The sequence below is a fragment of the Ixodes scapularis genome, unplaced genomic scaffold, assembly GCF_016920785.2.
Source record: "Ixodes scapularis isolate PalLabHiFi unplaced genomic scaffold, ASM1692078v2 PGA_scaffold1__304_contigs__length_218370807, whole genome shotgun sequence".
In the NCBI taxonomy this organism is placed as follows: Eukaryota; Metazoa; Arthropoda; class Arachnida; order Ixodida; family Ixodidae; genus Ixodes; species Ixodes scapularis.
Genome location: NW_024609846.1, coordinates 193,086,707 through 193,104,271, shown reverse-complemented (window position 1 = coordinate 193,104,271; position 17,565 = coordinate 193,086,707). Strand labels below are relative to the sequence as shown.

Below are 17,565 nucleotides of genomic sequence, written 5' to 3'. Positions count from 1 at the left end.
GCTTTTGTTTTCTAGAAAGTGCGTGTTCATTCTCGCCCCGATCACGCGACGCTCGAGCCGCTTTCGCCGAATCTTCGAGATAGCGACGCACTCTAGATAAGAGGCCGCCCGCGACCTTGTCGAGTCAGTCTCGCCCCAGCGTTCGACTCTGCTGCCACGCCGACTTCGACGCCCGCGACGCTCTATTATTATCTTTTGTACTCTTTTATGTTTGGCACAAGTTCGCCACATTAAACGTTTATTTCTTCCTGTTTATTTGTTATTTTTGGTCACTACCCGTGACAATATATACATCGTAAGGTTGGTCTGGGGCGACACTGGTTCACACTGTAGATGAGCAATTCAGCCAGTGCAGTACAACCGCTAGCCTGGGGTCTTTAACGTGCACCACGCAGTAGTGATACACGACCGCACGCCGGTACGATGCTCATCCAGATCGAAACGGGCAGGGGTGGGGCTCGAACCCAGGATCCCTGGGTTCTGCAGCGCGAGCTTTCGCTCCACGCGCGCCGAGCTGGGTGTGCGCTTCAGCCCACTCGGCCACCGATCCCCCGTGTCAGTAAGCACGACCTAATTAGGTGCACAGGAAAGTTTACCCTTACAGAAATGCCATATATAGCCCAGATATATTTTATATAGGGCCGTAAATGGGCATATTGGCAGATATATAAGGTCATATATCGTCTTACAAGGGCTGAAATCAGGGCAAATATGGTAAGGTGACGCCATATATGACGAAATTTATTGCCAGATAAAGTCATATATAGTGCCAGTGGCTGCCATATATAACAGTATAAGATGCCTGATACTCCTGTATATGGCACTATATGGTGCCAGTCAACCTCTAGATGCAGGTAGCACACCGCGTCGGCCGGTATCGGGACTACGCTGGCCCGCGCATGGTAACAGGATGGCAGCGCCTGGCCATGGGCACCGGGGAGCTACAGGCCCCGACTGGCGTCGGGGTTTCGTCTCGCTCACTGACCTGTCCAGCCGTAGAAGTTACAGTGACTGGCCGGCATCGTGTTTTTGCTGTCTTCGCTTGCAATCCTTTCTATGGTGGTTCCAGTAACTGGCCCGCATCGGTATTTTGCTGTCTTTGATGGCCAGTATTTACATGGAAGCTAAGTGACTGGCCGGCATCGGCGCTTTGCTGTTCGCAGGCTGGCGAGCCCCGGAAAGTTCCGCTTACTGACCGGCATCGTTTTATTATTTTGCTTTTTTCACTATGCAGTCAAGTCATTGAGATTCCGGCGAACTGCGGCAATTCATGAATAGCGAGTGGAAATGTTTTCGTTGATCAATCCTTCGTAAATGACTGTCGACGTTGGCGTATTTGACCCCACCATGGCAAGGCTGACGTGTTTTATTGCGAAAACGCGAGAAAAAACAATGCAGTGAGGAAACTTTGCAGTCCAGGATTTGAAAATCTGACCGCCTACGCCACGAAAAATAAATTTTACAACGCCGAACAATACTTTTTTCAGGAAGTTAGTTTAATTTGATGTAATATACTTAAGGTCCGGCGGTATACGCACGTGTTTTGCTCTGATAAAGAATAAAAACTGTACAAAGGAGCCCCGAATTACAAAAAAAAAAAAGAAACGCGTGGCATGATTGAGCACGTGCTTTGAGTTACAAAAACAATAATCAACATTACGTTTCGGAAACTAGAAAAGTAAGAGGTGTGTTTATTGCTTATGATGCTACGAGAGGTACATAACTCTCGTGCGATAAATGTTATTAGTTATTTTAATCGAGTGTGAAAATATGCTATTTCTGACAGAAAGGACTGTTTTCTGTGGCAGTTCCGATCATCTAACAGAAATATTTCAAATGTTTACATAGCCAAACGATATCTGTCTCTTTAATAGCTTATGTTATACGACATACCGTACCAGAGGAACGTAAATATCAAAACTTTTTTTTACTAAAAAAAGCGAGAAACAACAATGTGTTGCGGATGTTCGCACTGCCATGTTTGTGAATGCTGCCCCTTGACGCTACGAAAAATAAATGGTACAACGCCGAACGATTCCATTTCTGAAAGCTAGTTTAATTATCCGCGCTGTACCTGAATCTCGGGAATAAACACGTGTTTAGGCCTAGTAAAAAAAGTAAAACTGCGGAGCGCAAGAGGGTATCTCTAAGGAGAAGGGGTGGGATTATGTAGAGAAGCTAGTGGCTTCTTTCTATGGGTACGAAACTGTCCGAAGTAAGGTCAGAATGGAAAAAGCACCACCAAGTTCCGCCTGGTCCTCAGCAGCCACAATAATGAGCACAGAATTCAGAAGAATAGTAATACGAAGGACTTACGCTGGCAGCCCCACATTTTGAGTTCGCAAGGACATTTTATTATGATCACAAATATTCCTGCTTCGCTCAAGGTCGCCTAGTTTAGACACCACATTGGTGATCTTTAGCGCAGCAGGAATATTTTAGGAGTGAAGCTCCTTAGGGTCTAGTCTTGCCCATCCGTCCCGCGTCCGTGCTCAGATCGATTGCACTGCCACCGGGATCGGCCCACTATAAAGAGTGGGAAAAAAATAAAAACGTATGCCCGCACGGGGGTTCGAACTCAGGACCGCTGTTTACGAGGCAGACGTCTTAACAACTACGCTACACTCCTTTTTTTTTTTTTTTTTTACAAACGAAACAAGCTTATTTAGATGTTATTTACAGACATCCTTGCAGTAGGTTCCGCAAAGAATATACAAGGCCAAATTGAAAAATAATTCAGAAAACGACAGGTGGATAGCTCGTATAGAAACGTTATACAAACTGTAGAGACGAATGAAAAAACAGATACTCTGAAATCAAAACAAGAAATAATACACTATCGCCGTGCGGTAAATAGATGTCACACAAACCTGAAGTGCTTAGACCCGACTGGGCGGAAACGATTGAGAGGAAACGCAAACAAACCACGATCCATACCACGTATTCTCTTTCTGGCATGGACCGTTGACTTAAGCGGTTGAGATGCGTTCCCACGGCTTGAAGAACCACTGGCTCTGCATTTCACCGACCATAAAGCAGCAATAATGGAGTCGAAACGCAACCCGGAACTCAGCACTACCTATGAACAATAAAATCAGTATCATCAGCACCACCAGAGCTTCGACCCAATCAACATCATTCACCACGTGGAGATGCGGCCTCTTTGATCAGAATTAAACGTCATTGTTAATTGAACAAATGTGGCTGTCTGTGTAAGTCCTTCGTGTTTTTATTTTTTTTACTTATGTGTTTATTATTTCTCTTTTTTCTCTCGTGATTTAGTCCGTCGTGTTTTTGGTTTTTGTTACTTATGTGTTCATTTTTTTTTTCCTTTTATAAGGGTTTAGTTAAAGATATGATGCCCTCGTCATTTTCTAGTCCGGGAAACAGTAGTGACTTCGTCATGCTCAAGGAGCAGTAATGACCTTTTCATCTTGTATTGCTTCCGGCGAACAATTGTGTCTGTGTGCGTGCGTGTCTGCGACGTGTTGGTCACAATGAATGCTTTGTGGACCGAACGGAAAAACAAGGCCAGCGAGCAGCGACTGGGGGACTTTGAACATCGCACGGTGCAAGGAAGGACTTAAACGACGAGCCTAGCAAGCAAACCCATGTCAAAACTGCAGTGCTCGACCAGAGAGGTGAATCAGGACAAACTCTGTGATTAAGAATCAACGACTTTCAAACTTTCGTATAGTTTACAGCTTAATTGTCGCCTTCCTTTTGTTTTATTTTAATAGGCGTCCATGTGCTATTACATTTTTATTTTATTTTAATGGTTGTCCGTGTAATATTACAGTCTTGTCTCTTATCATTTTTTCTTGAACAGGGGAGGTGCTTTTTTGGTTTTTTGGTGCTTTTATGTATGAAACTTTTTTCGCAAACCATATTCCCGGTCTGCTCCCTCGACAATCAGTCCCGCCAAAGAACTGTGACTTTACGACGGCGAATGATATGTTACAATGTTTTCTAACTAGCGATCGCCTGCATTCAATCTTTGTAGCGTACATATTTGTCAGAATGACAAATTTCGAGCTAGATCAATAAAGATTGGTCAGTGGCCTATTCTGTCGATATATCTACGTAAATACACGTTTCGCAGCGTGGGATAGCAGTAAAATGTATATTTTGTGGATATTCGTAGAAATGCATTATATCCTCCCATATCTGGACCTAGAAACTATGGTACCTGCCCCATGGCAATAATTTTCATGTGATGCTAAAAGGAGCATCACATAAAAATTGCTTTATATCGGGTGGGTACCCTATTTGCCAGGCCCAAACACGGCATCATATAAAGCAGTCTATATGTGGTATATAAGGAATTGGGCAGATATGCGTATATAAAGAATTGGACAGATATGACTTTATCCATCCAGATACCGCCTGATTATGCATATCTCGCCATACCTGCCCCTTTCCTTATATATCCATATCTGTATATTTTAATATAAGTCCAGATATGACAATTTTGTAAGGGCGCATTAAAAACCATCCGCAACTTTCGACGCATTTATAGATTTACAATCCTCCGGCTTACTTACGTAATGTGCTCGAGGGCTAGAAATCAGAACAGCCCATCATAAAACAAGATACGTTGTCGCACGACTATCCTATCTCCAAACTAATTTCAGGATACTTCCAGACCGAGGAGACGAAAATCTAGGGTGGACGCTGTTTCTTCCATCTATATTTTTTGGTTTGAGTTATAACCTAAGCAAACGCTGTCGCATTTAGAAACAATATGGGAGGGAGAAAAACCCGCAAACGCTGTAGAAATGTCCTTGCCAATTTAAAAAAATAAATGTGACTACTGCGCAGTGTCAGGATTTTGCCACAATTAGGTAGAGTCTAATACTAAAAGTTTATAGAACTTTTCCATAGTAACCCGGAGAGGTTGGAACAATGAAATTAAAGCGGACAGAACAACGAAGTTCACGAGCTCGCTTGCGCTTTTTTTACCTTTCTTCGACAGAACTCTTCGCGGATGCTTTCGTATATTTTCAAAGTAGCCTGTCAGAACAGATCTAGGAAAGGGACTAGACGACGATGCAGAGAGCCCATTGTAAACGACAAGGTAAGCATTGCAAGCTTGTACAGGAAGATTTGGTCGTGCTGCCCTCTAAGTTGCACACAGTAATCCCGTTTATCTTAAAATGGCTCGCAGGGAGCACTACGAGCCACTGAATCCGGTCAAGTGACGCAAGAGTGTCACATGACCTGCTGGAAGAACGCAGGGGCTCGCTAGAGCCGCAATAACGTGATGCCTTTACAACGCTGAATAAGCTGAAGTGGCTCACAGCGTCAGTTGCAGTCAGTTGTGAAATGTAACGGAATATAGACCAAGTCTGTTTGACCATGCGCTGCTGGTTGCGCAGCAGACGTTTAGAAAGAAGTATGAACCCAGTCACTCACCCACGAAGGCACCAGCCAGGTACGCCACGTAGAGAGGCCACGACGCGTTGTACGTTGGCACTCCGACGGTGTCTGCAATGGACTTGGCGAGAACGGTTTCTGCGTGGAGGATGCAGCTGCCGCAGAAAAGCACCGCACCGATTCCAAAACAGATCATCCAACTTCGTCTGGAATCTGTCCCGATGATGACATCTGGGTCTCGAGATATCCTCGGCGACTTCGACGTAGCCAAGTCGACCACTGTTTCTCTCACTGCCGTCATCATCATAAAGGTGCAGAGTTCTTCTCTCCAGTGAAACCTTCTTTCTTCAAACCACACTTGCCACGGTCGTAGTGAAGTTGGATCATTGTCAACCGTTGAAGCTACACAACTCCTCGCAAGTATACGTTAAAAGCGAGGCTTTTTTTCCTTTTAAATTTTGAATGACGTCTGTTGTAACATAGTGAACTGCTAGAAGGTCGGTACCGACCTTGCTATAGTTTGTCTCTGTGTCTCTCCTGATGTCCTATCAGGAAAACGCCCGCTCGGAGGCTGTAAATGACGCGTTTATTTTGATCCCCTCAAGTCCGCTTTATCTGATAATAGGCAGGGCGCCGGGTCTCGTGAGAGTGCCGCGCTGTTCCTACGACACTAGTCTCTCGTCACGAAGTTACGTGGAAAGTTTCGTAAACGTACACAGCGCCACGGATGATACTTATTGCCACTGACAACTTAAAAAAAAAAAGGGCAGGGTGTGGCGAGTCCGCGAGCATCTCATTAACTCTTTGCGGCCAATCAGGTTGCCCCTTTAGCCGATAAGAATACTCAAGAGCCAATCACGAAGTGAGAAGGCTTAACATAATAAACCACGTTCGGCATTTCTTAGGGGGGATGGTGTGGTAGACGGGTCATCTTGGTTTGAATTTTGTATCTCAAGAACTACTGCATGTTTTATTGCGACATTTTATGTATTGAATGGATACTCCTTTGGGATTAACTTTCTGTTGCATTTTACTAAAGCGTTTTTTGTATATATTTTAGTAACAGAATGCCAAATCTTAAGCTGACTTCTAGTTTTTAATGTACCTTTTTTAAACAACAAAAATAGGATGCTCATTTAGTTTGGCCCATATCTTCTACATGCTACTGGCTTTTAACTGAACCTAAAAACAAAAATTGAACATGCAGCATGCCAGAAAAAAATATTATTTTTCCTAGTCATGAGTTATTAGAGGGAAACTTTTTTATTTAGTTTTTTAACCTTATAATGTAGTGAATTCTTAAAACGTCAGGTTCAAACTATTTGTAATATATTTTACTATAAGCTGTAAACGTTTTAGTGTAACCGGATAAGTAATTTTTTAGTAAAGGCACATAAAATTTTCAAAAATTTCAAAAAAGTCATTTCGAGAAAAAAAATATTTAAGGCCTCCCCTCAATGGTAAATGGCCAGGGAGCGCGGATTTTAGCGCCATATTCAAGTGGCTTCGAAAACTCGCTCGCTCTTGTCGCTTGCTTTTTTTTTTTTTTTTTTCTTAGAGCGCTATATAATGTTTTAACACTAAAACTGCAAAATCAATTTTTTGGTTGGTTTACCCTACCATTCCCCCTTAAGCTGTCTGTGACTTTTTGTACTAAAAGAACTTTAAAACCCGACACTCACTGTTCTCTTCAAAAGAAGGCATACCTTGTTTGTCTATTTTGACAACCGATACAATTTTAAAAAGAGCTATATGTTACTAAATAAAAACTTTATGCGCGTTCTTTCATTATTCTTTTTTTATTATTTTTTATCCTAGTTGTTTTTAGAAGACCACCAAATAAAGGAATATTTACGAAGACGTAAAGTTCGGTTAGGTATTCAGGACCCTGGGTAGCTCCACAAGTGGACAGAGCGCGATATTTTTAGCGCAACAGTGCAGAATGTATTTTGTATTTGCATTTGTTTTTATTTGCCATTTTATTTTGTGGTGCCAGGGACAGAAGGTGCATTCAAACATCTGACCCAGTTCCCATACCCCATACAGGTTTCAGAGCGGTGCAGCTCTTACAAGGAACACGGCGGGTTCCTGAAAAACTTGGATTCTTTAATTCATTGGATTAAGTACGGTTCATTCATCTGCACATATTCGTTCATATCCTCCTCGGAGACCACGTACGATGACGTGAAGTGCCCGTGTTGTATATTCAATAACGTGGCTCTTGATTCTCGCAGATGATGATGATACCGTGTCTCTAAAGCTCATAAACAAAGAATACTACTACATGTACACGGGGCGAGACAAACAGTGGGAGGATTTCTGGAGCACAAACGAGCACGTACCACGTGACACTAAGCGTCGTACCGCGTTCCACGCGGCGGCGTGTGTTTCCAGAACACCTCCGATTGGATACATTTCGTTTCTTGTGCATTAATAAGACAGGTAGGAAACGCCAGGAAGTCAAGGTGGAGTAGTGTAGTGGTTAGCACACCCGACCGGACATTGGGAGGCCCAGAGTTCATATCCTGGCTCCGCCGTTTTTTGGCTTTCGGCGGGTTCCTGAAAAACTTGGATTCTTTAATTCATTGGATTAAGTACGGTTCATTCATCTGCACATATTCGTTCATATATATATATATATATATATATATATATATATATATATACACAAATGAAACACAAGAAGAGAGCAAAAATAACAAGAAATATGTACATTTTTAACGCAGTGAAATGTCTGGCAGCATTTCTGCACAGTACTTTATACATGCTCGAAAATATAATCCCTTATACTTTTTTAAATGTATTTGCAGATCTTGATTTAGTTGCTATATTGAGAATTTGTGAATGCATATTTAAAAGTTGTGCTAATTGCTGCTTCAATGTTTGTTCTCCATAATTAGTACGTATTTGGCCTCTATCATATTCCATACGTCTCATGTTATATCGGGTGCCTCTTAAAGAAAATCGACTAACAAAAGACTCCTTATTGTTTATAAGAGAATTGAGGATTACTTTCGCAAAGTTGAAAAAGATTAACTGTTGGATACTGAATAAATTATACTTCTTAAAATGAAAGTGTGTGTGATCAATATATCCCAAGCATGCAATGGACCGAATTGCTTTTTTTTTTTTGTACTAAAAATTTTGCAAGGCTGCTTTTTGATGTCGTTCCCCAAACCAATGAGCAGCAAAGTAGGTGAGAGTGCGCAAGTGGGTGCACAGTATAGTTGGCGCTTAAGCCATGTTGGTGTACGAGTGTTAGTTTATGTAATATGCCGATTGATCGGGAGAGGGTCAAACATAGTTTAGATACATGAATTGTCCAGTGCAAATTCTCGTGAAACCATATACCCAAGAACTTCATGGATTCCGCCTTCTCAAATTTGTTTGAATGAAATTTTATATCGATGTCATAAATAAGCGCCTTGTTTTTTTGCCCTGAAAATAATATATTTAGTTTTAAAAAATTCAATTCAGTATGGTTTCTCGCTAGCCAAGTGGATCGTTTATTTAACCAATCATTTGATACACTTTCGAGATGTCTGAGGTCACTGTGAGAAAATAAAACATTGGAGTCGTCAGCAAATAATACCATGTCCGCAAAATGCGAGATATGTGCAGTATCATTAATATAAACAAGAAACAATAATGGTCCTCGAATGAATCATTGTGGGACATTATATGCGATCTGTTGAATATCAGACCGAACACCGTTATAGACGGTAAATTGTGAACGACAGCTCAAGTAACCGCATATAAACTCTAGCGCTTTGCCCTTTACACCATAGGTACTCAGCTTTGTTAACAGTAATTTGTGTTTAATTGAGTCGAAGGCTTTTTGAAAGTCAAGAAATATTCCGATTGTATATTGCTTATTTTCTATATTGGTTATAATCTTCTCTTTCATATTTAGAAGTGCCATTTCCGTCGATTTATTCCTTTGAAATTCGAACTGCTGTTCTGAAATTATTTTGTGTTTTGTAAAAAAACTAGTTAGTCTGCTATTTATATTTGTTATAATAATTTAGAAAAACGGGTAATACAGAGATTTGTCTGTAATTATTGAAGACGTTTTGTGCACCACCCTTGTGTATAACGCAAACTCGCGCTACTTTCATTCGGCTTGCTACCTGCTAATAATGACACGTTGAATATCTGTGTTGGCGGAGTGGATATTAGTATAGAAATATGCTTAATTGGTCCTGATTTGAGGCCGTTCTCCCTTGCAGCAGTACTGTTTTTAAGACCATTAATCAGGTTAAGGATTTCTTCCTAATCCGTGGGTTATGCGAAACGCAAGTTCGTCTGCTTCTTTTGCAAGGGTTGCGGTGACGCGAGAACGCCGAGCTCTGATTGGTTCTGAATAAAGGATAGTGATCAGACCTCAGGCAGCTTGCCCCGAAGTCTACCCACCAGCACTTACGTGCTTTTGCGGACCTGTTTGTAACGATACATATTTCTGGTATTCAAGGTCGGTTTGCATATAGCATAAACCTGTTGATTTAAAAGATACACCTTTTCTCCGTGCCAACGTAAGCTGAAATTTCTCAGAAATAAAGGACATGAGAATGGTCTTACTCACACTAAATTCACTTTATCTCGTATTTCTTGCGCCCATTACTTTAAACCGAATCTTTATGTAAAAGTTCGCAGGATGTTGAGCTCTGATTCTGAAATTAGTAACCTGTTCAAGACTTTAGCCTTCTTGAAGAAAATCTTTGGTAGCAGAATCTGGAGGCATAAGCCACGAAGAGCATTCCATACACAGCTCCGTGCAGGTTGTACAGACCGTCGTAGCTCCCTTTCGTGTCCCTAAAATGTGCTGAAAAGAAAAAAAAACAGTTCAATATAAGCCTTTTGTATACATTCATGCTCTTGAGGTACGACATAAACAAAGCTTCAGCCACCCGCCGGAAACCACCAACAATTGTGATGGTAGCAAGGGCCTCGTGCGTTCAGGCACATGAGAAATAAGTTTATGTCAACCAAAATCTTATCCTTTAATCTTGGAGATGATATGCTGCAATATCCACGACAAATGACGCTGAGCATATATTGTGACCGTGAAGATGAAATGGCTTATTTATTGATGCCATTGGCAGTCAGCAAGCCAAACATTTCTATTATTTGGGTTTCCGGCTTATTGCACGCCATCTCAAGACGGAAACGGGAAGCGCCCTATAACTAGGGTTCGGTTTAAACCAATAAAAACCGATAAAGTACGCCAAATCCACTATCGGAAATTCGGATTTAACCGAAAAACGTCAGTTTGTAGGTTCGGCGTTTTCGATTTAAACTGATAAAAACCGGTAAAAGTAAGTCGAATCCATTTTCTAAAATTTTGTCTTGACCGGAAAAGGTCAGTTTGACCCTCCAGTCGTACCGCAGAGCCGCGGCAAAAAAAGTGGAACGACAGTGTCTATCGAAACGTGTTTGAATGTATGGGATACACGGATGCCATCACGACCGAAATACCCCATAACTTGGTCACGTACAAGCGTTTTTTCAAACTCGTTGCAAGAAAGCCTAGCTTGATGCAGGATCTGCAGCCAGAGTTTAGTGAGCACACAAAATATGTTGTGCTTCAAAACGTCGCACCGTGTCTCTTTTGGAGGTCACATTTGATTGATTGACTGATTTTGGCTCAGGCAGCGCTTCATCCCCTCAGCCTGCCAGTGTCCAGTGTTTGCGTTAAAGGGATTTTTCAATGAAAATTGAAATATGCCCGTCGTGTTCAAAAACAAGTTGAATATAATCCACAATATCCGTAAATGACAATCGCAGGTTTGTATTTTGAGCCTGGTGGCTGCATTTCTTTTTTTTTTTATAAATGGCCCACTCGGGCAAGCGCTCGGAGTACAGCCAGCGGAGACCACGTGACATCCAACGCAATCGTGACGTAGTTCGTCTCGGGACGAGCAAAGCCACGGTGAGGCTGACGTCGAGAAAATGGCCTAGTCGTTCCAGCCACCGAAGCGGCTGCTTTTGTACAAATTTTGAGTGACGGGTTAATCTTCTGTAATCCTGTAGGGGGACAATAGCGACTTCTGCGACACATAAAAGGCATTCTCGGGAAGAGGGGAGTTCCTCCTACCCCTCTTCTCTCGTCATGACCGGAGGCGAGACAACCTCCATCACTAGCTGTCAAGGTTCCTAGACGGGCATTACAAGCGAGGCGCTAGCGACATCCACCAGGTGCTCTTTGCTACTCGTTTAATTCGTTTCGAAATTCCTTTTCGAGACTTTTTTAACAAGATATTGGTGTGTCCGATGTGATACTGCTCCTTCGAACACATATAGACCAAAAAATGAGCGCCGAAATTTCGTTGAAGTATCCTTTTAAGAGGCCCTTCTGGATGCTCAGGGTCATTTTAACAGGAAAGAAAGAGTGCGGCTCAACGAGTAAAACCTGGGAAATTATATGCGTGTTTACTATAATAAGATCACGTAATCCTGATGTACAGAAGGTGAAGTTCCATGTTTTGGGGGGCATAAGCTTCATATCTGAATTGTTTGTACTACTGTGTTTGTTTTTTCTTGTTTCTTTTACACTTGCACACGTTTGCCAAGTAAAGTGTCCATTTCTTTTTCAATGAATCTGTGCCGTTATTCTTTGAGTGATCACAAATATCAGAGCCACAAGGATCATCTGATCCGGTGTCCGTTAGTGTTTATTCCATATTCACCGAAAAAAAACGATAAACTTTTGTGGGCATAAATATACACAAAAGAAAACCGAAAATTGAATTTTAAAATAAAAACCGAAAAATGTGTGGCGAATTTCGAAAACATAAAAACCGAAAACTCCAATCCCTACCTAATAACTATGGTTCCGTGTTTTCAGAGTTTGATTCAGATGATATTCGAAGGGTGTTTTTCAGAGTTTATATTTTTCTAAAGTTCTTAGTTTTTTGGAGTTTACCTTTGTTAAATCCCCAAGTGTGTGAAATGCGGGTTTAATTTAGCTGTATTCCCGGTTTCACAAATTAAAAAAATAAGAAATATATATACATACAGGCGAACCCGGTTCATATATCTATAAAAGTGTATATTTACCCAATTAAATTCGTTCAGCTGAATTGGTCGTTGGCGCACTTGCCATTTGTTATACTATATGACGACAAAACTTGCCGACAATTGTCGCTTCAATAAACGGCCATAACTTGAAATCACCAAACTCCTGGGCCTAGGCACTGGGGAAGCAAGAATATTATGGTTCAAATTGGAAACCGGAACAGTGTTTTAATCGCCACCCCGAAAAACAATGACCCCTTGTCCTGAAAGATAGAAAAAAATACTTGACGAGACAGACAATAAACCCTTTTGATAAAAGTCCGAGATTTGACACAAAAAAAAAAAAAAGAAAACGGAGAGACATCTTTTTGCGATTACACTGACCAAACTTATTTTACCGTTTTTTTTTTTTCCACTTTTCAGTGTTTCAAACGTAGTGGAGCAGCACGTGAAAGGACAGTCATTTACCCGTAGTTGAATGGTACAAAAGGTTTGATTTAATAATGTCTGCGAGACTCGGGCTAAAAGCTGACATCGACGAGCATTATTTAGTTATCTACAACATGTTGAGCGGCGTATGGTGGTAATCAGATGAAACTTGAACACAAGACGTGTTTTCAGTGATAAGCTGATAACAGCGCTGGCATATACGTTAACACCCTGTTAGTGGCCTCGCTCCGAATATATGGAAGCACGCCATAGGAAAGATAATGAACGTAAAGACGTGCCAAAAGTCGCGATAGAAATCCAGCATCAAACACTGCACTAAAATTATATTATAAAGAGCAGATGTAGCCTACATTATGTCCAAGCCTTAATTCCGGTGCAGCAGTGATTGCCAAACCCCGTTAATCAAGCACGTTTTCCCACAATAATTTTAACTGGAGACGACGGACGACAAAAAGGAGCACACGCAATACGTCTCAACCTCCACCCTTCGTTTCCCCTTCCTGTAGGTCGTACCTTCGTCACTTATTGTTGCACGTTTACTCGTACTGCATGAAAATGACGATTTGTGATAAAGACAGCGAAAATTGAACGACGGGTTGGAGCTGGCCAAGTTGGGTCATGCCTGCGAATAAAACCAGCCGGACATATAGAGAAACATAAAAAAAAAAAACTAAGATGAAAAGGTTTGTTCACCGTTCGCCCATTTCCCTCGGTTTCCTTGCCTTTCTCTTTACATATGTGTTCAGCTCGTTCTATCCACACAGCAAACAAATTACCCGAACATAGACCGCGGCCGTATTTCCAAAAACTGGTATTTCCGCGGCCTTAGCCAAGTCGGCAGCGCGATGGGCTCACACCCATGAAGATGACTCGGGTTCGGTTCCCGTCACAGCACGTCCTTTTACTTTTATTTATGTAAGTAGAATATTAGAGAAGCTTGGAAGAACCGCCTAGCGTAAATAAGTTTAGCAAGAATCGGAGCAGAATATTATAGGCTCCCAGCGAAGGCTTAAAACAAAGTGAGCGGTTATCGAGCGCTCAGTTTTATTTTGTTTGGGCACAGGCTCGCCCGAATAAACGTTTAGTTTGTTTCAGTGTTTTGTCGACTCATTGATTGTCATTCGTAACAAAGTCTTAAAGATCCGTAGAATAACTTTCTCGTAAAAAACAGTGCAACAAATGTTTTCCTCTGAAAATAACAATTCCTCTCCCGGTTACGGAACACTACCTCATACCAAACCTTGCTTCGTCCCTTACCAATCATGGTGGGCCTGGCAAGAGTGGCAATGCCGAGGAAGAAAGTGGTCACTCCAATGGCGAGCGAAAGGTTCTCCAGCCCAGCCACTGCACCGAGTAGCACCGTGAAGAGGATGACACAGCTGCCGACGCACCAGCCCACAGCCACGCTCGCCAGCACCAGCGAGGGATAAGTGTTGCAGTGGGGCACTAGGAAGAGCACGACACTGAGGACGCCGCAGTTCAGCATCATCACGCTCGGCCTGCTGAGAAACCTCTTGTCCGAGATCCACCCGGAAAGCAGTCTGCCAGCGAGGTCCCCGACAGAGTACGCGGAGAGTACCATAGACGCTGACCTGGAGTCCACACCAATGCTGAGTGCAAGGTCCACCAGGCTTACCAGGAAACAGAAGTTCACGTAGCTGGAGCTGATCCAGTGCACCGTGATTATATAGTAGAAGGGTTTCTTGAAGAACCGGACCTTTTTCATCCAGGAGGACCCCTTAGGCACCGGAAGTTGGAGCACAGATGACCTCGGGAGGGTCACTACCGTCGACTGATACACGGGACTTCGGTCGCGGCGCTGCATCTCGTAGATTACAATTTCGTCGTTGTTTTTCGAGGCTTTCTTCTCTGTTTCTTCGTCGGAGTCGTGGTCGGCAAGCGCCACGACTTGAGCGGCTGTCGCGTCCAAGGCTACCGAAACCATGCTCCCAAGTTTGGACGAGGTCGTTTCTTCATCCACGATGGTAGAGCTCTTGAAAGTATCTTCGCTGTGTTTCTCGTGAAGTTTGTCGGAATCGCCGTTGGCGAGGGGCAGGCTTTCGGATCGCCGTCGTTTGAACATCCAGGGTGGAGGCCGTGTCAAAAGGGCTCCAGCAACGGCGTGAAGGCTGAGGCCGCTGATAATCAGGAATGTACCTCGGAGACCGTACGTTTCGAGAAGGAGCGTGACCACGGGTGGGAAAACAAAGGAGGCCAGCGTGATTCCGGTCAGGCTTATGCCACTCGCTGAGGACAGGTACCTGTCGAAGAACTGGTTCACCAACACCGAGTTCACTGGTGTGCAGAGACCTTGCCCTATTCCTGAAAGTAAGTGTTAGGAATATCTTATTCCTAAGCCGGAGTGAGCACCGCAGAAAAGTTCTCGAAGAACAACTTTATCATCAATTTTCACATCTACTCTATGAAGTTTAGCCTCAATCAGCAACACTGTGGAGTTTTCCTTATAAAATTGACAAATAAGTAAGCTATCAAGATTGGGACAGATCTAGATTGAACTAAATTCTAGCTTTTATTTACAGAGACATACGTTGTTTTACACATAAAAAGTACCGTGAAGCAAAATAGAGAGAAAGCCCTACACGATTAAGATGCTTGTTTTTCTGTGAAAGTAGTATTCTCTGTGTTTTTTTCCTCAGTTACTTATATCTTAAAGATAGGTACAGAGTTCGACATAATTAACATTAACGAGCGAATTCCAGTTTTATCTCCTTTTGTAAAGTTGAAAGAAGCTGTAAGCGAAAATAGTAGGGTGAAAAAATTCACTTATATAAGGATCAGACAAAGAAATAAAATTTGTTAACATCACCGTACCCTGTTACAGAAAAAGGCTAGAGAAGCCCAGTTGTTTTCGCGTTAATTGTGTCGTGGAATGTGCAAATAAGAACATCCCAGACAAAATGTGGTTCCTGATTCCGCCTTACCTGCCAACGGGATGAAGACAAGCAGAGAAGTGTAGTCGAACTTCACAAAACACAGAAATGCAGCAGCCACACTCAGAAATGTTCCCAAGATAGAGATGCTTTTGATATAGCCCTTCATGATTAGAACACCCGTGATTGGCCCTGAAAAAATCGCAAGTGCGTGCAAAGGACTGAATTATCATGTACGCAAGCCTGACTCACACTTAAAACACAAACAGGGTTAAAGCATGTTGCATATAATTTGCAGGCATTGGGTGTAGCTCGGTTTATGTCATTAGGAAAACATTTCTCACGTTTGAATGTTTTCCTTATTTAAACTGGATTTTTTTTTTTGCTTTAGTGCTTATAAAATATGTTTCCTATATATTATATTAGCATTACAATTGAATTCGTGGTTAGATGGCCTTGAGCTCTCACTTAATTCAAGTTGGGCGTTGTTTCACTACAGCCACGGGCGTCACGTGACCTTGAAAACGCGACCTTGAGCCCGTGGTGGATCTCTCTCCTTTTCTCTCTGTCCCTCTCGCTCTCTTGTACGCGCGCGCGTGCGAAGGGAGCTTAAGTTATCGGAGTTGACGCCATCGGCGCTTACGCGAATATCGCTTACGATCTTACGCGACCGGAGCCTACGCTTTGGCCATCATCGCTTCAGCCACGGGCATTATGTGACCTTGATAACACGACGTTGAGTTTCAGCCACGAGCACTATAGCCACGGGAGTCGCGTGACCTTGAGGACACGACCTTGAGAATGGTTGGACCTACTGAGCTACCGGTTTGAAGAGTCCGGAACTACTTGGCGCAATAATAAAGAGCCGCTAGCTCCGCCCCTTGCCCTAGCTTTCTCTTCATTCTCACAGAAAGTTGACCCCCAGCATAGTCAGCCCCAATGCTCGTCTGGTTTCTCCGATGTGGATGCGAAATTTACCCGGTGCAGTGCGACCGCTAATCTGATTTCTTTAACGTGCATCACGCGGTAACGATACACGACCGCACGCTGGCACGATGCTCATCGATATTAAGACGAGCGAGGGTGGGTATTGAGCCGAGGATGCTTGGACTCTGCTGTCCAAATCAACTGCTCCACGTGCTCCGAGCTGCGGTGGACCAACACGCTTGGCCAGCGATGCATCCGGCGTGACATAAGAGCCATGTGTTTGTACGTAGGGTTTCCGCCCGCGTCTCGAGGCCACTTGTCTTCAACAAGGAGTTCGTTAGAAAAGTCTCGTCCAGTGTCAACGCACCACTCACCCATGAGCTGGTAAAGAGTGTTGACCAGGCTGAAGGGCCAGGAGGCCTGCCCACGGCTCACACTCATGACGCTGACCACGGCAACGAAGAGGACGCCGCTGCTGCGGAACAGCACGTACGACCAGAAGTCGATCCAGGCGGAGGCCACGCTCACCACCCAGCTCCAGGGTGAGTCCAGGGCCACGAACCCTTCTCGGGGTCCGACCCGGACCTTGGACCGAGACACGGTCATGATGGACAGTAGGTGCCCCGATCAAGCCTAGCTGGGAAGCGGGAAAGATAGATTCATTAAGTGATTAACGTTATAAATCTTTAGGTTTGACCTCGCACTTAAGCGTGGTACAAGATTAAGGGTAAAACTAGCTACAGGGTTATGAATAGGCCGTACGTAGACTAACAGGTTTTTAATGAAAAACACCGATTAATGTAGTCGATGTCAACAATACAAAGTCCGTTTAAACCACGAAAAACGTCAATAAACATTCGTTGGTGCAAAAAACGCAAAATTAGTTGAAACAGAAAACACCGGTTTT

The 17,565-nt window shown here is 43.1% G+C and overlaps 1 protein-coding gene across 1 annotated transcript; it reads right to left on the bottom strand.

The window, feature by feature from the left end:
- Positions 1 to 8,496: 8,496 nt before the first annotated feature.
- On the bottom strand, positions 8,497 to 17,362 carry LOC8025304 (monocarboxylate transporter 13). Its single transcript, XM_002408528.5, is given in 10 exon segments — positions 8,497 to 10,198; positions 14,098 to 14,415; positions 14,418 to 14,432; positions 14,435 to 14,464; positions 14,467 to 14,571; positions 14,574 to 14,615; positions 14,618 to 14,635; positions 14,638 to 15,162; positions 15,783 to 15,923; positions 17,033 to 17,362. Coding segments are annotated over 10 exon segments (1,560 nt in total). The 5' UTR covers positions 17,265 to 17,362; the 3' UTR covers positions 8,497 to 10,064.
- Positions 17,363 to 17,565: the final 203 nt, after the last annotated feature.